Here is a 21938-nt window from a genome sequence, read left to right as displayed (position 1 = left end):
ATTTCAAGATATACTACAGGGCAGTTATAAGGAAAAGAGCCTGGTACTGGCACAAAATAGACAGGTAGACTAATGGAACAGAGTAGAAGCTCCAGAAACCAACCTATGCATCTACTTGACAAAGGGGCTAAAATCAGTCCCTGCAGCAAGGACAGTCCCTTCAATTTTTTTTTTTAATTTTATTTTTTAAAAATTTTTTGACAGAGTGGACAGTGAGAGAGAGAGAGAGAAAGGTCTTCCTTTGCCGTTGGTTCACCCTCCAATGGCCGCTGCGGCCGGCGCACTGTGCTGATCCGAAGGCAGGAGCCAGGTGCTTCTCCTGGTCTCCCATGCAGGTGCAGGGCCCAAGCACTTGGGCCATCCTCCCGGGCACTCTCAGGCCACAGCAGAGAGCTGGGCTGGAAGAGGGGCAACCGGGACAGAATCTGGTGCCCCGACCAGGACTAGAACCCGGTGTGCCGGCGCCGCAGGCGGAGGATTAGCCTAGGGAGCTACGGCGGCGCCGGCTAAGGACAGTCCCTTCAACAAACGGTGCTGGGAACAGTGCATCTCCACACGCAGAAGTATGAAACAAGACCATTTCCTTATACCTTATACAAAAATCAGCTCAAATGGATCAAGAATCTAAATATATAACCGAATACCATCAAATTACTGGAGGAGAACATTGGGGAAACTCTGCAAGACATTGTTCTAGGCAAAGACTTCTTGGAAAAGACCCCGGAAGCACAGGCAATCAAAGCCTTAATAGATAAGAGATTATGTCAGGCTACGAAGCTTCTGCACTGCAAAAGAAACAGCAAAGTGAAGAGACAGCCAACAGAATGGGAGAGAATATTTGCAAACTACAACTGGTAAAGGATTGATATCAAGGGTTTATAAAGAGATCAAGAAACTCAACAAAATAATCCAGTTAAGACATGGGCATTTTTCAAAAGATGAAATTCAAATGACCAACAGACACATGAAAAAATGCTCAGGATCACTGACAAGCGGGGAAATGCACATAAAAACCACCAGGAGGTTTTACCTCACCCCAGTTAGGATGGCTGTCATACAGAAATCCACAAACAACAAGTGCAGGCGAGGGTGTCAGGGAAAAGGTACCCTAACCCACTGTTGTTGAAAATGTAAGCCAGTATAGTCATTGTGTAAAACAGTGTGGAGATACCTCAGAAATCTGAAAATTGATATACCATATGACCCAGCCACCCCACCCCTGAGAATTTATCCAAAGGAAATCAGCATATGAATGAGTTAACTGTACCCCCGTATTTATTGCAGCTCAATTCACAATAGCTAAGATATCAAATCAACTCAGATGTCCATCAACTGATGACTGGATGAAGAAATTGTGGTATATATACACTACGGAGTACTACTCAGCCATAAAAAATGAAATCCTGTCTTTTGCAACAAAATGGATGCAACTGGAAACCATTATAATGAAATAAACTAGTCCTAAAAAGACGAATCCCATGTTTTTCCTGATCTGTGGTAACTAATAGAGTGTCTAAAATATGTTTAGGGGTGAAATTCACATTTTGAGATTCTATGATTGTTTACAGCGCTCGCCTCTACTGTTGAAGACCAGTGTTTTTTTTTCTTACTATTTGTTGAACTCTTTTCTTAGTATAGGGTTAATATTATGAATTAACTAATTAACTGAAAGCAGATCATTGTACAAAATAAGAATAAGAATAGGACAGGACGGTGGAGGAAGGGTGGGAGTGTGGGCAGGCAGGAGGGGAGAGTGGAAAGTATCACTGTGCCCCTCTACCTGTATATGTGATACACAAGAAATTTACCTTACATTTAAAAAAAATTTAAAAGCCAAAAATAACCATCATCATCAACAACAAAGAATGCTTTAAGAGTTTCAGGGGAGGGAAGGGTTAAATTCTTGAGAGGAGGTCTGAGCTGCATGTGTGCTTCTAGCCTTCGAGTCCAGGCGAGGGCATGGTTTGAACGGCCTCCAGATGTGGAACGTGGGCACTGAGAGCCCACAGAGGCCACAGCAAAGTCCTCAGTGCCGCCTGAGCCACCTTCCAGTGGCTGGCGTCCGAGACCTCGGACAGCTCAGGCCGCGCCTGGCCGTCGGTGCACTGAGCCTGCACAGCTACGTCTTCCTTCGCAACCACTGCCTGTTCTGGCTGCCCCAGCACACAGCCCCCCCGCTCACTGGGGTCCTCTTCCCAGAGTGTCCTCCACACCTGCGGCCCCGACCGCGGCTGCCGTCCAGGTTCTACGCCTGCGAACACGTTCCAGCACCTTTCTTCCCTGGCAGAGTGGCTGGGCACCTGGCTAGATTCCATTAGGGCAAGCACACGTCCTGAAAATCAGGCCAGCACAAGGGGGACATGTGTGACCGGGTAGACTGGCCGCTTGGAGGGGAATATCCGGGACCTGGAGACGCGTGTGGCCTCCATCTCCAGAAGCTCAAGTGAAGTGACTTTTGCTGATGTGACAGGCGGCCCGACGTTCGTGCTGGGACACTTGAAGTCGACGACGCTGCCACGAGCAATCACAGAGAAAGTGCGGAACAGTGCAGACTGGAGACGGGAGCAGACCCCACCCATCCAGAGCCTACGGGAAGCCACACGCAGGAGCGTGGCTGGGTAGATGGACCGCTGGGCGGTGTGCACAAACCTCCAGTTCCAAAACGGCACAGTAAAGACCACGCTTGCCTCTCTGCTATCGCAAATGCCCACAAGAGCCACGGGGAGACTTGGATACAGAAACGCCAACCCCATCGCGAGCAGAGCACGGTACGTCTCAGAGCTGCCCAGTGCAGTCACAGGCAGGGAGGTGAGGAGGTGAGAGGACAGCCGGCTGCTGCTGGCCAAGAAGCAAGGTGTGTGAGAGGCGATGGGGGCCCGTCAGCTACGCCAGGCGGGTGGGCGCTGAGGCGGTCAGCAGGGGCTAGGTGCTGTGTACAGCCCGTGAGGCTGCCCCCAGTCGGCCTGGGAGAGGAAACACACAAGAAAGCCTGTGCCACCAAGAGCCGGTTCTGCTGTCAAGAGTCGGCCTGGCTCCTGCCTCAGATGATGCCCCCCGCACACAGCCGCCTGGTGAAGGGACCTCGCTCGCGGATTCCAGCAGCAGAGAGGGGCGAGCAGAGGAGGAGGGGCGGGAGGCACAGGAAACACCAAGGAGAAGCACCCTCAGGAAAACCCAGCCACAGACAAGAGGGCTGGAGGCAGCGAAGTTTGCCAACAGCCGTGGCCTGGGAGTCTCAGATACTCCTGAGTACAGGAGCTGGAACTGGTGCTGTGGCATAGTGGGCTAAATCTCCGCCTGCAGGGCCAGCATCTCATATGGCTGCCAGTTCCCATCCTGGCTGCCCCACTTCAATCCAGCTCCCTGCTGTGGCCTGGGAAAGCAGCAGAAGATGGCCCAAGTGCTTGGGCCCCTGCACCTGCCTGGGAGATCTGGAAGAAGCTCCTGGCTATTGGGCTTCTATTGGTCCAACTCTGGCCATCGCAGCCATCTGGGGAGTGAACCAGCAGATGGAAGACCTCTCTCTGTAGCTCTGCCTTTCAAGTAAATAAATAAATCTGAGAGAGAGAGAGAGAGAGAGAGAGAGAGAGAGAGAGAGAGAGAGAGAAGCTCAGTGCAGAGACAGAATGTCGAGGAACACGTGGTGAGAGGAGAAACCAGGGAAAGGAGCAGGAGGGAAAAGTAAAAACACCGTAGAGACGCAGTGGCCGCCAGGAAGGTGGACCCGGCAAACACGGTGCGGGACGGTGGGAACAGGCAGGAAACCCTGGGCAGCAGGGCACGACAAGGATCCGGGAGAGAAGCAAGGGAGCCAGCAGAGGAAGACGACCCGGGGGAGCGGAGCTGTTGAAGACCCGCCCCACGCGGGGGGAGGAGAGGAGGGGGCCTGGCTTCCCCACACCCTGGGCGCAGTCAGCAGAGCGGAAGGTGAGGTGGCGGCTGGGCAGCGGTCACCCGGCTGGGCAGCGGTCACCCGGCTGGGCAGACCCACCCGTGGCAGCCACGCTGCAGACAGACACGCGCAAGTTTACAGCCTGGGAGCGAGGGAGTGCGTGGGCTCAGTAACGCAGCCCCTACCGCCCACTCCACAGCCGCTCCGACGCCCCACAGCAGGACCCCGGGATGCAACAGCGGACCCTCTGCAGAGGATGTGGGCCAGCCTCTCTCTGAGCCTGGAGAAACACGGCAGAGAGCGGTCGCCGGGTCGGGTACAACTTGCCAGCCGCTGCGTGCTCTTCCGTAGCCTCTGAGTTTTGGGCTGTTTCTTCTAGGACGCTCCCGGAAAAGGGCACGGAACGATCGATTCATGTCGTCACAGGAAAGTTTGAGATCCATGCACGGTTTTTTCTCAACACCCATCTCCTGTGAACTTTGGGAAGAGGCCTCGTGTGGCCGCAGGGAGAGGAAGGAAGCTAAGAACTTCCGGGGCCTGACAACCAGAGTTGCCCCTGCAAGAGCTCCTGTGCAGAGGACACTTGAGTGACAGCAGGGCGGCCGCAGGTGCAGGGGGACAGGAGCACCCTCGTGGCCGTGAGGAAGGAGCCTCCCCTGTGCGCGCCCACGCGAGTGGGTGATGAGCCGCTTCCAGACACAGAGCCAGCACAGGCTTGTTTGAACAGACTCTGGTTTTGGGGGGTGGTGTTTGTGGTCTCTGGCCCGATGGCTAAGTCCTGGTTCGGTTACACGCGTCCTGTATTGGAGTGCTTGGTTTGATGCCTGGCTCTGGTTCCTGGCTCCGGATTCCTACTAACCCAGCTGTGGGGAAGAGCAGCTGTGGCTCCTGGGGTCAGGTTCCTGCTACCCATACGGGAGTCCCCAATTTTCAGGCTCAGGTCTAACATGTGTAACGATTTTTAAATTGCCTCAACATTTAAGTTTTCAGCTCTTTAAAGATTTTTTTTTTGCTTTTTTTTTTTTTAATTTATTTGACAGCTAGAGTTATAGACAGTGAGAGAGGGAGACAGAGAGAAAGGTCTTCCTACTGTTGGTTCACTCTCCAAATGGCCGCTACAGCCGGCGCTGCACCAATCCGAAGCCAGGAGCCAGGTGCTTCCTCCTGGTCTCCCATGTGGGTGCAGGGCCCAAGCACCTGGGCCATCCTCCACTGCACTCCTGGGCCACAGCAGACAGCTGGACTGGAAGAGGAGCAGCCGGGACTAGAACCTGGAGTGCCGGCGCCGCAGGCGGAGGATTAACCAATCGAGCCACAACGCCGGCCCCAAGGAGTATTTTTTTAAGACACACAGATTTTGGAAGGCTCCAAAAGGAATCTGGGTGAGTCTGTACTGGAATCAGGGACTCTGAGTTCAAGGGTGAGGGAGAGGCGGAGGGTGATGGAGAGGGCGGGAGAAAGAGAGGAGGGGGTGGAGGAAGAGTTGTTCCCACCCTCAGAAAGGGGACTACATGTCTCGCTTCCCTTCCCGGAGTCCTGTGCAGTACATTCAGAGATGGAAGTGTGTTCCGCAAACCCATGGAAAACATGCTTCATGGCAAGGCTCCAGTTATGTCTCCCTGATTGATGGGAACTCCCTAGCAGCAGGCACCGAGGACAGAGGGTCCGAGCAGTGTCCCCACCTGCACGACCGCACGGCCGGCTGCATTGCTCCGTGTGCAACCAGGGCCACTCAGGGCAGCAGAGGGAAAGCTACAGGGGTGTCCTGCTCTGGACAAGGTCCCAGCTCTGCCACCGGCGTCAGACCCAGCTGAGCCTTCCACTGGGCAGGTGCAGCTCAGCCCTTGGGTGTGTGAATTTCCGGCCCCATTTCCTAGCTGCGTGAACAACCTGCCCATCTGTACCTGGCAGCCCTGAGAACTCCTTGGTGTGAAGCTCCCCAGGGTGTTCTCTCCAGGCTTTTGTTCTCGCCCAGGGACGTCTGCATGCATTTCCCGTTACAAACAGGAAGACGATTATTTCAAACCGTGCCAGAACCGAGACTGGATCTCATTAAGATGCCGGCGCCTGACTCAGCCCCGGGAAGTGGAAGAGCACCTTCGGAGACGAGCTTCCTTCCACCCCACCCCACCCAGGACGTCCCTCGCGGACTCACCGTGGCAGCCCCAGCCACATGACCCAGGACGGGGCCCAGTCACCAGAGGGGGTCGCGTCGTGGCTGGCGTCCAGGGCCCCGGGGCTGCTGTCCTCTTCCTGGGGCTCGGGCTCCCTGACTTCCAAGACCCTCAGCACCACCGAGGACGACGTGCTTTTCAGCAGGGCCACGGCCTCGCTGCGGCTCACCTCGGTGAGGTCTGTGCCATTCACGTTCAGCAGAATGTCACCTGAGGGCCAGAAGCAGAGGGAGGCGGTGTCACCGGCACGCGTGGCGGTGTGAGGTTGGGTCACGTGGCGTGCATGGTCCTAGGCGTGCAGGCGGGGGTGGGCGCTGCTAAAGCACACTAAGCCGCGTAAAGGCAGAGGAAGAGGGGCCCGCTTCACAGCCAGACTTTCCACCTTCTACCTGCATTCTGTTTCCTGTTTCTAGCACCAGAGGGGGCGCGCTCGTCTGTGCAGACCCCGGCAATAAACAGAGACGGGACGAGCGAGTGCGACACCACCCCGAGAGCGGCAAAGGGGCCCAGAGCAGAGATGCAAAGGGGCCTGGAGCCGAGCTCTCACGAGGTGGAGGTGAGCTAGCGCCACGTCCCTTCTCACTGTGCACAGCCCCCGCTCGCGACGCACCTGCTCGGAGCAGCACAGTCCCCACACATCCCATCTGGGAGCCTCTAGCTCACGGTCTGTCCCTAGCAAATCATTTCTTGTGTGTCCTCGTATTCGCCACCCAGGAGCTTGCAGGAAAGCAAGAGAAATGAAAACCGACACCTTCCCCATCCTCACTGTTCTGTTGTTTCATCTCCCTCTGTCTTTCTACCTCCCCCGCAGGTCATTTTTGGAAAATACAGAATAACCTTGCAGGAGTAAACGGACAAGAGGAGAAAACGGGAAAGGCCTTGGGTCCTTTCTGACCCCCAAACGAGCACCCTCTGGGTTCCGGACTCAACCTCGTAGCACGTTCTGCCCCGCGGCTGCTCAGCCTGTGCGATTGTACTTCAGGAACTTCACGCTGTAGCTCGTGAATCTGAACCCTTAGACGGCACAGGTGCTCAGCCACCTGAGCTGACAGTAAGTTCAGAATGCACATTTGCAGGGACAGCACTGTGTCACAACAGGTTAAGCTGTGTCCCATACGGTTCCAGTCCCGGCTGCTCCACTTCTGATCCAGCTCCCTGCTAAGGCGCCTGGGAAAGTGGCGGAGGCTGGTCCAAGTGCATGGGCCCCTGCCATGGGTGTGGGAGACCCAGATGGAGTTCCAGGCTCCTGGCTTTGGCCTGGCCCAGCCCTGGCCATTGTGGTCACTTGGGAAGTGAGCCGGCAGATGGAAGCACTGTCTGTCTGTCTCTCTCTCTAACTCTGCTTTCATTTGAAAATAAAATCTTTAAAAAAAGAATATATATTTGTAGAGGAAAGTTGGGGGTATTATCTTCCTTTACCCAAAGCCACCCAGAACATGGAAGATTACCATAGCCACATACTTTTCACCAATGGCAAAGTATCTAGCATTCCCCTAATATTCACTGAGTACAGATCACTCACATAGTCTCTCCTCTCCATCCCCTAAAATGGAATAATCTTTGAATTAGTTTCATCACAGGCTCAATCCAGCAAAGAACTACTTAGGAGGAATGGAGCCACCCTATGCCATTCAACAGTGGCAACCTGACCCTAGCCATTGCAGTCCCTGTTGATTCCTGGGGTCGTTTGGAGGTTCTGGCAGCACTAGCCATTGGCCCATGTGGACCTACATGAACCGATAGGGGTGAAACACAGCCTAGCAACTGTGCTCTAACCAGTCATGGTCAACGGCAATAGCTGTTCTGGCCAGACCACTCTCGCATGCTCTCATTCATCCCAGAACTGCTTTCCTAACCCAGGCACCTGCTCGTTCCTCTTAATACTCTGCCGCCCCCAGGCCTTAATCTCCTCGCTCATTACCTGTTTTTATTCTTCCGTCTCGGCTTATGACTCCTCCAGGCTCAACACTGATGATGTAGATGGGCAAGTCCCACTCGCCGTGTGACGCGCCACCTGCAACCGTCATGCCGAGGGACTCACTGGGGTCTTTCTGGACACTTACCACCTTCTCATGACAGGTGGCTGCGGGATGGAGGGGCTGAGAAAGGCACAGAGAAACACGGCACACGTATGTGTCAGGGGGCTCGCATGTGGACGTGCAGGTCACCAAAGTTGCATAAACGGGGCAAGTCAAGGAGCATGGTGTTGGTCTTTGATACAGGATACAGGATGAGACCCTCCCTCTGGCCCCGTCAGCCACATCTTCCTGATTTCTGCAGGCAAATGCAGAGAAAGTTCTCATCTCCAAACAAAGAGCACAGTGAAGGAAGGAACAGGCCTTGAACATACAAAGTAAACTTCACCGCAAATTTCTCACGGGCGTCACCTGTTCCCGAGGGCAGTGGAGTCAGCCCTCAAATCACTCGTGTCACTCGTGAACACTGGGCATTTTGTCCAAGTTATTAAGAAAGAGGAACATTTCGTGGTCGGCTCACTCTTCCTCGGTGCTCACAAGCGGCCTTGCCTGTGCCACGCGTGGAGACGTGCAGCCAGGCGCCGAGGGGCTCAAAGCAATGACCGGCGTCCCTCCAACAGGGCCCTCTGCTTCCCCGCTGGAGAGACAGCTGGCCTGCACGGGGCAGCCCGAGGCTCCGTGGAGCCGTCACACCCATCACATGACGTCACACCCATCACATGACGTCAACCCAGGGCCGCTGATCTCTGGTGAGGGCGGGGGAGGGGAGTACAGAGGACTTCAGAAAGTTCATGGAAAAATAGAATTGAAAGTTGGAAAGCATAACAAGGGTTTCCAAATATGTGTGTTGCGTGAACTCTCTGCAGACATTTCCTCCCTACTTCCACTCCCTACTTTTTTCAGCTAAAAACCATCATGGGCTCCCACGAGGCTTTATCACTCAATCTACGCAAACTACTTAGATTTTAGAATACCTATCTTGGATATTTTGAATAAAAACATTGCAGACATGTAAACAAATAGAAAGGGGGCCGGCATGGTAGCGCCGCGGGCGAAGTCGCTGCTTGCGATGCTGGCGTCTATGTGGCAGTGCCGGCTCCAGGCCCAGCTGCTCTGCTTCTGATCCAGCTCCCTGCTAATGCACCTGGGAAGGCCACGGAAGATGGCCCAAGTGTCTGGACCCCTGAACCCATGTGAGAGACCAGGATGGGGTTCCAGGATCCTGGCTTCAGCCTGGCCCGACTCAGCCTTCGTAGCCATCTGGGGAGTGAAGCAGCAGAGGGAAGATCTCTCTCGTCTTAAATTACAAACAATACCGTGACAGCCTACCCGTGGCCCTTGCACGCCAGCGTCAGGAATCGCTGCCCCGTCCCGTGACAGCCCCTGGTGCTCCCTCCGGTCACGGTGCCTCTCCTCGCCCGCACAGTGGCCACGCTCCTGCGAGGGCTGCCTCTCACCCCTCCACTCTCCGCTGGCTAAGGTTCTGTCCCATCGAGCTGGGCTTCCCTTCTTTGGTATTTTTGGAGTCATTCAGAAGCCTACTTGCAAAAAGCCAGAAAGAGTCAATTCCTAAAGCAGACATACTCGGATCATAAAAAGAACGAAACCCCAAACAGCTGCTCGTGACTGCTTTCTGTTATCTGCCCCCTCTTTTGGGCCGGGAGCAGCATGTCGGCAGACTGAGCTGCACAGAACCGTGAGGATCATGGTTTCCCACGCGGCCAGCTGGCCCGTGCGCTTCCAGGAATTCAACTCAGGACGAGGCAGCGGGAAACACGGAGTCAGAGGTTCCCGCACTTCCAGTGCTGCGTGATGGGAAAGTGGAAGGAATGGTAAAAGCGCTCTGCGGGGGGCTCCTTCTTAGTAGTTCAATGGACCTCAGCTTTTTTGGCGTTGTATTTCGATGGCCGAGAGAGAGGTCTTCCATCTGCTGTCACTCCCTAAATGCAGGGCAGGGACAAAGCCAAAGCCAGGTGCTGGGAGCTCAGTCCAGGTCCCTACTGTGAACCTAGGTCCTGGCACCATCACCTGCTGCCTGCTGGGGTGCGCACTGACAGGAAACTGGTGCACAGGCAAGGAGCGGGGACTTGGTGCCGCCGTGGGCGTGGCCGTCCCCAGTGACTGCTGCTGCAGGTGCCCGCCCCGGTTTACTGGATTAGGATGTAATCCATTCTAGTTCACCCAACTCCAATTAGTTAATTAGATGCAAACTTTTAATTCGTTAACTAAGCCAATAACTAGTTTTCTACCGGCAAATACCGTCAGGGTAATGTGAAACTGCTAATGGTGTTCGCTAGGGCGGGGCCGTGGGGAGTCCACATCTGTGCAACACTTTAGCCCGACGTGCTGGCTCTGTCTAGGGTGTCTCCTGCAAGCGGGCCTGGAATCTCTGGACTGGGGCGTGGCTGGCTGGAGCGTGGGGGTCTCACCGCGCGACTGCAGTGAACAGAACAGAGCACAGAGGCTCCAACCCCAAAATGTCAGGTCATTTTTTCCTACATCTGTGGCTCAGAAACTCAGTGGAGAAGTCGCTCCCCACCACGTGGGAGGAAAGGGCACCTCCTGCTCCCCGCGGCTGATCTGGGAACAAGGGGCTCCCTGGGAGACCATTCCCGAAATCACCAGCGATGTGCTACGGAGCAGCTTCCCGGAGAGGTGCCGGCTCCAGACTCTTGCTCCGGACCGAGGGCTTGTGCTGCTCAGACAGCCTCCAGACAGAGAGGTCAGAACCCGGGTGGAGCGCAGGCTGGCCCGAGTCACTTTATCTAAAGGGCGGCTGTGCGCTGATGGCCGCAAGGATGGCGCCCAGCCACGGACGCGTCTGCTTGGTGCACTGCATTTGAAGGCGTGGACTTGTGCGCTCCAGTTGGCCCCAGTCCCCACCGCTCCCTAACGCCCCAGGAGCCTGCAGTGTTTCAGTGATCCTCCTAGACCCTTGCACAAGCACACACACACTGAAAACAGCAAGAGGACATCGGGGACATTCTGAGACCAAGCAACCCTCTCGCTTCCCTTCCAAGCGAATGGAAAACAGATTGACTCTTGGTAAACACATGACACCCATGTGGCTGGCACTGGACGCTGTCGGGTCAGCTTTCCCAAGCCCTCCCCCGGCCAACACACCTTCCCCTCCCCTGCGCACACGGGAGACACCTGTCATCTCACCAGGGCTCAAAGACGGACCCTGGACTTCATGTTTTATGACTGCATGGTGTTTCCATGTGTGACAAAGCCCAGCGACAACTCTGAAGCGTTGAGCTACGCAGCCTTCCCAGAAAATCGTCCTGTACGGGTGCAGCAGACGCGCCGCGGCCGGCCTTACCTGGTGAGCGTGGCTCCCGTCGCCGCCATTCCAGCCGGCCTCCTGACAGACATCGGGGCTCTGCTGTCGCACGTGGCGGGACACCACGAGGTGGACGCGCTTTTCACTGGCCTGGGAGAGAAGACACGCGTGTTAGCCACACACAGCCCTGCCCCTGGGCTTACCAAGGTGCTACCTGGGCTGTCCTTTTTTTTTTTTAGACAGCAAAACATAACTTCTAGTGTTTTTTAAAAATCATATCAGTGTCTGCCTTGTAGTTTGGCCAAAGTAGAAGGGGTTTTGTCATTTATCCTCAAAGCAGGTGAGTGACCCCTGCTTCCACCTGGAGAAGCTGGGGTTCATCCCAACCACACGCGGATCCAGGACTCTCCAGACAGGCACAGGTGGGCAGCCCAGAGCAGCGGACTGAGAAGGAAGCAGGGTCAGCCACAGGATCTTGTTGCCGCAGGAACGGAAGTCTGGCTCTGGCACCGGAAGGGGCGGGCACTTTGGAAACAGCCAGTGACTGCCTGGGTCCTGCCCCAGCCCAGTGAAAGCCCTGCTTGGTCCTGCATGTCTTGTGTGCCCGCCACTCTGAGGCCCTCGCTCTCTGCCAGGTACGGTGATGCTGGGACAAGCATCGCGCGCAGAAAATGCATTGCTTTTCCGAAGCGGCCACTGCATGCTCCGGCTGAGTGGGCATCCTGCCACGGCCAGGCTCACATGGCGTGGCTCATTACTGCGGATCTGCAGGGCAGGCAGAGTCGCCCCGAGACCCCGAAACGACCCCTGGACTCACTGACGGCCCAGGCTGAAGGAGCGGGCTGATGGATGAGGTCCAGCCCGACCGGCAGCCCATCCCTCGGCGCAGAGAGGGGCACTGAGCTGCTGCCTGCTTCGGCGACAGGCATGGTTACCGGGACATGGAGAAGCCGGGCCAGGTCAGGCCAAGCAGTTCCAGGGCGCCCCTGCTCTTCTCCGTGGGCGCAGACACTGGGAGCCGAGACATCTGGCTCTTGCATGCTGTGGTCTGAATGCTGGTGTCCACCCTGAACCCAGAGGTTGGGATCCTAACCCTGCCCCTAGGTCACAAAGGCACAGCCCTCGTCATGGGGTTAGCACCCTCCTGGGAGGCCCGGAGCACCTGTTGGCGCTTTCTGTCATGTAAGGACACGTGGGGGGGCACCGCCTGCAAGCGAGCAGGTGCTCCCGGCGCGCTGGCTCTGCCGGCCTTTGGGCCTGGGAGCAGTGCGGTCTGTTACAGCAGCTGGAACGGCCTGAGACCTGGCCTCCCTGCGCCTTCCTTCCCGGAACGCAGGAAGAACCCACGTCAGGAGCCGGGACCTCGTTTTCAAAACCAGCAGCCAGGAACTGCGCCGAGGACGTGTGTGCGGTCCCAGCGGCTGTCCGACCACGCACAGCCCGAACCTTCGCGACTCCGCCTTCACACATCAACACGCTCGCCTTCTCAGCGTCCTCCTCAGGTCCGGGGCACCCATGGGTGGCTGTGCACCCATGGGTGGGCAGCCAGGGGAGCTGATCCATCACACACAAAGGCAGACGACCCTAACAGGCCGGATGCCAGGAAGGACATGCAAGCTCATAGACCACTTGCCTGCACACGCAGCCCGGGGTTCCCTTCTGACCTACCCACCCCGGTGCTTCTCATCACACGTAAACCCCGTGTCAGAACAGAGGAAACCAGCAAGCCCAGGGAGCAGTCAGGAAGCCAGCTCTCGCCAAGAACGGCGGCATTCGCCCACTACGTCCACTGCTTGGAGGACGGTTTTGCAGTAAGTGCACGGCCTTCTTTGTTCTGCAAACCTCTCTCATCCTCATGCGGTTATGTTTGCCCCTGCGTCTCGGGGTCTCGGCGGCAGGTCCGTCTCTGGCCTGCCTGTTAGCGCACGTTCAGTTGGCCGAGGAGCAGCCGCGTGCTCTGAGCACCCCGTAAGAACTGAGAACAGCTTACACGCACACATCAGATCAGCGCGCCAGGGGAGGGCCAGACTGCCAAGGAGCAGCCTGCAAGAGCGATCTAATTCACATTTTCGAGCATGAATTTCTCACTGGCTCTGGTATTAGTTGTTGGCAGGATCAGCGTGCCAATAAATAGCTCTGGCGTCGTTTACTTGGAATTAAGTTCTCTGCAGGGCCAGGTCTGGGGCTCCTGCAGCCGCCCCAGCGTCGCAGGCCGACTGTTTGCTGTGCTTTCTTTAACAGCGTTTGGAGATGCAAGTTGGAAAATGGGCTGATGTGTTTGTCTCAGCTCTGACTCTTGTGGGCAACTGGATTGGGGGTACAGGAGCAGCCCCTGGCCCCAGGGACGCTTCCTTTCCACCAGAGTGAATGTGAGAACAGGCCAGAGGGGCGGACGGAAGACCCATGAGAGAATCACCAGGACTTGTTTCTTGGATAACGCAAGCCAGGAAGACAGGTCTGAAGACCTGCCGTCCAACAGAACAAGCAGTCAGAGGAAGGCTTTGCCGCAAGAAACAGGTCTGGCAGCTTTGGGGAGGCTGCGGCTCGGGCTGCAGGGTGGTTGAGCTACTGTTAGGAGACAGTTCTCTGTCCCCTGGACCCAGGCACCCCCTGGACACGCTGCTGTGTTCCTCTCTTCTCCCTCCCCGGAGCAAGGCACGAAACTCTCTCACTCCTCTCTGCATGGTGCCAGCCTCATTCCCCCGCTGTGGACTTTGGCTATCTGCAGCCACTCGGTAAGCGCTCTGTGCCCACAGCTCATGGGCGGCACTGGGCCCGACCCTCACCATAGGGGCCTGGGGACGCGATTCCTGCCTGCACAGAGCCGTCCCTGCCTCTTAGAGGGAGGAGGCCCGAGAGAGGTTCACGTAACACGCGTTGCGGGCAACTTCTAGCTCGGGAAATGGAACGACGCTAACACCCAGAGGAAGGCAGAGGATTTAAACCGAGCGGCAAGTGTCGCAGGAAGAGCAGCCGCCTGTTCGGGCAGTGACTGCTTTTCTCTGGCCTCCTGTGGTTTGTCTCAGAATCGCCGACCGCTCGTCCACGCTGGGAGTAGGCAGAGGCTAGAGCAGGGTGCCCCCGTCCGCAGCCTCCCTGACACGCCCTGGAGGGGGCCGCCCTGTGACGTCTCCAAGGGCGAGCACCCTCTTGCTCTGTGCTCAGCCTGCAGACGGCTTCCCCTCCCAGGGCCATGGAGGCTCCTGCCACCAGGCGCAGCCCAGACCAGAAACCCAACAGAGATGGGCGGTGAGGACGCCCCGAACCAGTATCATCTCGCACAACACCCAAAATGGCGGCACCCAGACAGATGGGCGGGCCTCAGAGAGGCAGGCCACGTGCACAGCTGCCTAGGGCCAGCTAGGCTCAGCCTAGGCCCTCAGGGACCCGTGTGTGATTGGCGGTGTCTTGTGAGGGACTGGTCTCACTGCCTCCTGAGCTGCTGTCCCCGTTGCATTCCCCACACGCGTGCTGGAGGCTTGAATCGCCGGATCTTGGAAAAACGCAAACCGCTGCATCTCCCCCGCTGGTCTCTCCTCCAAAAGTCTCAGAGGGAGGTGGCCTGACCTTAACAGGTTTGGAACTCAGACTGCACGGAGGGCTGTGTCCACGCTGCCTGGAACTGCCCACTTCAGCTTCCCTAAGGATCATTCTCGGTTCATGCGTCAAGGATGTGCCAGCTCCGGGGAGTGGAGGGGGTGGGGTTCTGGTTCCATCAAACTAGACAGAGACATGCAGGAGACGTCGGGGCCGTCTTGGCCAGCGCTTTGATTCCCCTGCAGGAGCCCCGCCGTGGGTCGCCCAGCTCACGCCTCAGTGGCCCCGACGGGGTGCTCACCGTCGCAGGGCGGCGCAGCGCTGCTGAGCAAGCTTGTCCTCTGGGGCGGCTGGGACTGTCATTCCCTCGTGTGCCCGCTGGCCCTGCGGATGCCCTGACAGCCGGCGCAGTGTCGCTCCCCACGTGACGACCCCGGGAGAGGGTGACTCACAGGGTCTTTCCCTAGCTCTACTCCGCCCCAGGTCAACTGCCCCTGGGTGCTTCCACACTTGTTTTCAGTCACATGGAAGGTCTCATGAGTGCTGGGCTCGCTCTATTAGAGCTGTGTGTGCGTGTGCATGTCTGTGCATGTGTATTTGCGCATGTGCACGTGTGTACGTGTGTAGGTGTGCACTGCATGTGTGTGCATGTGTGTATGTGTGCACGCGCGTGTGCATGTGTGCATGCGTGTGTGCACGCATGTGTGCGTGTGCATGTGTGTGTGTTTGAGAACTGGGCCTACAAGACAAGTGCTGATCTGTCCAGCACACAGTAAGACCTCTCTGCCCACGCACCAGCCGTTCCAGCCTCACTGACAGCGCTCGCCATTGTACTGGCCGTGCTGAGGGTCTCACTGGTCGTTACTACGAACATGGGGGATGGGCTCTACAGGCTACGGAGCCAGCGGCTCCTTCCGTCTGTCTTCTTGATTACTGATCGATTGAACGGTGACGGGGGGGTCCCGGGACCACACTGTCCCAGGAGCAGACTGCAGGGGTAGAGCCCAGCGCTGAGCCCGGGTGGTGGCACCTGGACCTCACGTGGCAGCAGGGACCCTGGAGGTGTCGGAACCAAAGCATCGCGAGAGGTCTCTGAGAGGCACCAGTCCTTCCTGCTGATGTGGCAACAAACTCCACAGCGAGTGTGGAAGAGAGGCCTGGACCCCTCCCGCCCGCCTCCAGTGAGTCAGAGAACTCCTGGGGAAAAATTCCTCCCCTTCAGCAAAACACTCGGGGTTCCAGAAATGCAACCAGAGAACGAGCTAATGACTCACTGTAGCCGACGCTCCCTACATACGAGCGAGCTGGAAGCAAACCTGGCGCCGTCGACTCGTTCACCATTGAAACGTCGGCACCCAGCGCTCTGGCCCATCCTAAGGAGAATTTATGACTCTCTCTTGCTGGAGAGGGGGCAGCTCGTTGAGTGAGCTGCGAGTGGCCAGCATCTGGCCAAGGGAAAGAGGTTGAATTAAGGAGGCTTTGCGGAAAAGTGGTGGATGGGAGCAAGCACAGGGAGGAGAATCTGGGCAGCAGTCTGGTTGGCTTTGCCCTCTAGGCTGTAGTTTCACGATCACCCCCGCAGTCCCGCAAGCGCACAGTTTTAGGAGCAAGGAAATCCAGGACAAGACCGAGGATGGGTGACACAGGGTCGTGGTTTGTAAGGGTCAAGGTCAAAATCAGGATGTCATTCTCACAAGAACTGGAATCTGCTGATTGCTGGGTCTGTACTGTGACCCAACGGCTTGGCCTCCAACGAGCTCTAGAAGTTACTGTCATGATTAATTCTGCTCCATGGGCAACAGATATGCATGCGGGGGATGCCCGGGCTGGGGGAGGGGCACTGAGGTTTCGGGGCCCCTGGTAGTGCAGCCTGCAGCTGTCTGTGCCTGTGAGAGGCACTCTTGGAAGACCCTAAGTCGGAAGAAAGAAATGCCTGTATCAGGTTTGCTGCAAATACAGTGTTTTGTCAAACTTTGTTTTAAGTCTTTGTCAAACAAATTGTTAAGTGTGATCGACCACTCTAGTTTTAATGAGCTGTGACTATCTTACAAGTTCACGGTATGTGAGTGAAGTTGGCATCTTTTCATTTCGTGATTGTTATAGCCCCTGTCTATATTCCTGCTGCACTGGGGTCTGTTTACTTTGCATTTGTTGAATTTTTTATTAAGCCTTTGACTGTCGTTATTTGAAAATGTTCTCTCAACAATTTTTTAAGAATTGGGAAAAAGAGAGGGAGTCTAGGAGCTGGAGCCCAGGGCTATTTGGCGTCCGCATGCGAGGCGCTCTATGGGGGCCTGGTTTCAAAATTCAAAAAAGATGCCAAGTTACAGATTTCATGAACTAAAACCACCCAGCCCAGACGGCAAAATCTGACGACGGCAGCAGAAATAAAAGGCACCTAAGCCACGCCAGGCCAACAGGAGAAACCTCTGCTTTGAAAGGCTGCGCACTGGCCGAGTCACACTTAATCCTTAATGTGCAAAACTTGGAGCCCTGCATGAAAATCCTTCGGGCTTTGGGGATTCAGCTCTGGGAGGTTTTTTTCAGAACATCCATATAGAGTTTGGCTTGCGTGCACCGAATGTGTTACAGTCTGTGGTAAGCCCGTGGCGAGGGGGATCGGGTTCCACCTGAGCCACGCTGACCTGTAACACACACACACGACCCTGTCAGGTCCTGTTTCACTGGCGACGCTCACCGGCTGCGGGGGAACTGAACGTCTGGATCCCCGCGGCACCTCTGCCCGTGTTCCCAGCGACGTGGCGGAGCTCACGAGCTGGAGTCCGCATTCAGAACTCATGTAACACGAGCAACTGCTGTTTGCTCTCTGGCTCTGTCTAAAGGTCCCTGACGTCCTTTGTAGAAGCTGGAGGGGCCTCGTGAAATAACCTCTCACTTAATCACCCGTTCCCTGGGGGAGCAAACCTCGCACACGGCTCTCGTGGGGCGCCGGGCTGCCGCGCCCGGCTGGGACGGTTCTCACGTGGGGCGCCGGGCGGCACGGCCGACCCTCCGAGCCCAGGAGGCTGAGACCTCCCCCTCCCCCCGCCAGTTCTATCCTATTTTTGTTCTCCTGTGTTAGGTACGACACCTGACAGTTCCAACAAGCCGTTCGGTCACAGCCACGGTGCTCAATAAGCTTGAGCCACTGAGGCTGGAGAAGAGCCAAGTTGTCCCAAGCTGCTTCCTACGGCGCAGGCTCCGTCTCCTTATCACTCTCCTTCTCCGGGGGCCGCCTCCGACCTGCGGAACCCAGGCTGCTGCTGGGCGCGCTGAGGCTTAGAGCTCCCGTGAGGAGCCCGCTGCAGCCTGGGTGTCGTGGCTCCCCCGCAAGCAGGCAGAACGAGGCAGGCCGTGTGGCAGCAGGGGAGAGGCCAGGCCCCACAGACGTGCCGTCTGCGAATTTCTTCGTGGGGCTGATGGGCTTCATGGAGTAGACACACAAGGGCGCCCCAGCCAAGGCTTGGTTAGAAACTTGAGTTTCAGTCTGTAAGGTATTCAGTTCCATCCCCCCAGCCTGGGTGTGCTCTGGACATCCCATAAATTAAATCTATTCTGCGGAACCAGCAAGAAGTGGCTTAGCTGAGCTTTTCCAACATGCTGTTTTTTTTTTTTTTTCGCATTTCTTTTCCAACTAGTTCTGCCCCAGCTTTTATGTATTTGTTTTATTTTTTTCAAGTGTTTTTCTGCTTACAAAGCACATGGGCTTTATTTAGTAAGCAAAGGAATCTTTTAGGAAGTTCCACTGTTAGGCCAGATTTTATTTCATAAATTAACTTTCTCAGGGAATTTTTTTTTTGCTCTCCTGTTATTCATCTACAAAAGTAGATGCCATATGTTACCAAGATTTTTCCAAATGACATGAGTAAGGGAGTTTTTCTCTGGCCTGTTGCGAAATTGCAAAGGCTAGTTGGCAAAGCTCGTGCTCAGAGGGTGAGCTGTGGTGAGGACCTGCAGGGGGCGCTATGTGCAGCATGACAAATACTGATGATCACCTAAAATGTCTTGTAGAGAAAAAAAGGCTAAGGATGTGATTTCTTCTGAGTAGGAGAAAATGGAGTCTTCCTTTTCCACGTACACGGCCTATTTTGTGTCCCCTCCCGTGGTGCACCCTGGCTGGGACCCCCCCACCGTCTGAGGCTGCCCTGACTGTCTGAGACGAGACGGCAGTGTGTTTCCAGCACCGGGAGGCAGAAGTGTGTCAGGACCTCAGGCTGCCTGGCCCACGGGAGCTGCCCAACCAGCATCTACTGAGCAAAGTCAAGGCTCCCCAGAAGCAGCAGGACGCCCTGGGGACAGACGGCGCTCAGAAGCCCACGTGCTGCGGGGAGGTATCGCGAAACTACTTCTGGCAGGTGCTGATCGCAGCGTCGGGACAGAATCGCCCGCTCTGTTCCACTGCACCGGACCTAAGGCCACGAGGAAGCTACAGAGTAGAAGACAAAGCCGCCGACAGGGTGCAGGCTGAGTGCGCTGTGCTATTTAAGTGAGGCTGTCAGCGTGGGCTTCCCCGAGCAGGTGACCTCCCTGAGGTGTGTGAGCAGGTCACGCAGATTTCTGGGAGATTCTCCCGTGGTGAGGGACAGCCAGCGACCCCATGAGGAAAAGCTCCGGAAGTGGTTCTGGAGTAGCAAGGAAGCAAGGTGGTGAACAGGCCCACGCAAGGGGAGAACACCGATGCCTCCCCTCTGCTTAGGAATGAGCGTGGAGGGAGAGGCAGTGGCCCAGCGCCTGCGGCTCTGCAGCCACTGGGGGCCTTGGCATTTTCATCCGAGTGTCTTGGGAAGCCTCAGGGGGCCAGCAGCAAGAGTGGCCCCCAATACCGCTGCGGGGACAGCAGAGGCTGGGGGCTCCAGAGTGGAAGCCAGGGGCCCAGGGACCCCAGGCTGAGGGTCTGGTGGGGTCCACGGAGGTGCTAAACAACAGACCGGGAGAGGGATGCCGGGGCAGGAGGAACTGGGCACACGGTAGTGCCATCTCTCAAGACTGCGACAGAGGGCAGTGCGGGTTAGGCAAGGGGCGCAGTGGGGGAGCCGGGGACCAGTGCTGACGTGAGGTTTGAGGGTCAGGCCGGCGCTGGGACATGAGGGTCAGAGCAGTGGGCTGGGCGAGTGAACTCGGGGAGACGGCGCTAAGCCCAGGAGGAGGTGCCGCTCATAGCTCTGTCCACCTGCTCTGCTCTGCGGGGTGCGGGCCCTGGCAGGGTGCACCTGCTCTACTCTCTGGGGTGCAGGCCCTGTCAGGCGCAGGCGCATCCACAGGGACTTGGAACTGGGCTCTGAGCTCCCTGCCAAGGTGCCCCCTGGGTGCCTCCTGCCCTGAGAAGCAGAGAACGGCCCCCTGTGCCCCCCACCTCACGTCTTAGAGGTCGAGCCCACCACCCACTGCTCGGCTGTCCTTAGGAGCAGGGATGTGTCACCACGCACACAGCGGAGAAGATGGCCAGCACCCGGATGGACCCCTGGACGGGTCCCAGGGGCTCCTGGATGGTCAGGTCTGGAGCGGTGGACTCTCTCCCATGCTCCTCCTCCGTACAGCCCCTGCCGCGACCCACCGCTGAGGCCCGGAGCACGAGGCCCGCGTCACCACGTGCAAGTCACCACATGCCACTGCTGCCTCGGGAGAGATCTTTCTAGAAGACCACGCCACTTCCTTTCCTGAACCCGTCTGACGACAGCCCATGTTAGCCTGGCTCGCGGCCCTCCCCGCAGCCCGGCCCAGCCTCTCACTCCTGCCACGTCCGCTGCTGCTTCTCTGAGTGCCCCCACGACCCAGCAGTCCCCCGTCTTCCCAACAGGCTCTAGGGAAGGGCTCTTGTGTGTCGCATCTCCTCCAACGACCCTTGCTGCCTTGTCTACCTAGAGAACTCCTACTCAATCCTCAAAGCCCAGTCCAGGCTTTTCCCCCTCCGGGAGCACTTGTTAGGACCATCCATGCAGAAACCACTGTGGCAACACCAGCACTGTAGGCACGTGAGCCCTCCCCACAGAGCCACCACAGCCTTCGGCTGGCTCCCCCCAGATGCTGGGCTCTCTGGGAGAGCCATCTACCTGGTCGCCATCTCTCTGTTCTCTGCACCCAACTCAGGACCAGGAAAGCACCGGAAAGTTAGCACATGCGCATAACACACGGAGGAAAGGAAGGCGTGGCTTAGGACACAGGAGCCCGGAACACCTCTGTCCCTCTGGGACGAAGCTGGCCACCCAGGGGGGAGGTCACGGAGATACAGGAGGAACATTCTTGAGGCTGAGAACAGGAATGGAGAGAGCAGAGGCGGCCCAGGGTTGAGCGGGCGGGGAGTGGGGGTGGCTCTAAGGGAAACAGTATGAGGGTCTCTGTGTCGACAACAGCTGTCTGCCTGTGTTCAGCCCCATGGATCTGCACGACGCTAACACCGGGAAAACCCGGGGAACGGGCGCACGGGAGCTGTCTGGATTAGTCCTCATAACCACAGGTTCCTCTGTGATGATCTCGAAGTAAAGAAGTCTGACTTAAAAAAACAGGCATGCAGTTTCATGGCGACCCAGCCAAAGTCACAAAGCTGCGTACTGGGGCTTGAAGACCTGGCACAGGTCGGCTGGTGAGCCGGTCTGCACCATGGTCAAGCTGCTGGCTGCTCCTGTGCCTCTCAGTCAGGGGCTCCTGCTTGCGTGGCCCTGGGCTCTCCAAGGAACTGGACTTGACCCTGGAGGAGCCAGCACTCTCGTGGTCTTGGTCCCTAGCGCCCCAGGAGGCTGTGCCACATGGCTTCTCACGGGAGTGAATGCAGCCGGCTGTCTTGGACGTGTCTGGGCGAGCCCTGGGCCTGCGTCTGCCATTCTAGGTACCAGGTTGGCACAGCCCTGCCGGCCTCCTGAGGTCATGGCATGCAACCCAGCGTGTGTGTCTGCAGTCGGGCTGATTGGCTGCAACGCAGACCCACGGCACGGCCGGGACCGGCGGGCGCCGCTGGCCTGAGTCATCTCAGCTGGGCAGAAGCTCAGAGCGTGCAGGCCCTTCCGGCCGCCTCCTTGGGAGGCAGGCACCGTGTGTAGCGCGGGGGGCAACCGGGCGGGCGTGGGGGTCTCTGGCTGGGC

At 57.1% G+C, this 21938-nt stretch overlaps 1 protein-coding gene across 2 annotated transcripts in view; it reads right to left on the bottom strand.

Moving 5' to 3' along the window:
* Nucleotides 1–21938, bottom strand: part of LNX1 (ligand of numb-protein X 1) — a 101203-nt gene that overhangs the window by 7196 nt on the left and 72069 nt on the right. For both annotated transcript variants that reach the window (XM_070048114.1, XM_070048115.1), the window contains 3 exons: nucleotides 11365–11475; nucleotides 7988–8165; nucleotides 6048–6276 (listed from right to left, as the gene is read on the bottom strand). In XM_070048114.1, coding sequence (XP_069904215.1) covers nucleotides 6048–6276; nucleotides 7988–8165; nucleotides 11365–11475 — 518 coding nt within the window. The remainder of the gene's footprint in view (nucleotides 1–6047; nucleotides 6277–7987; nucleotides 8166–11364; nucleotides 11476–21938) is intronic.

The sequence above is a fragment of the Oryctolagus cuniculus genome, chromosome 8, assembly GCF_964237555.1.
Source record: "Oryctolagus cuniculus chromosome 8, mOryCun1.1, whole genome shotgun sequence".
Lineage (NCBI taxonomy): Eukaryota > Metazoa > Chordata > Mammalia > Lagomorpha > Leporidae > Oryctolagus > Oryctolagus cuniculus.
The sequence above is the reverse complement of the archived record's forward strand: the minus strand, read 5'-3'. Positions and strand labels throughout refer to the sequence as shown.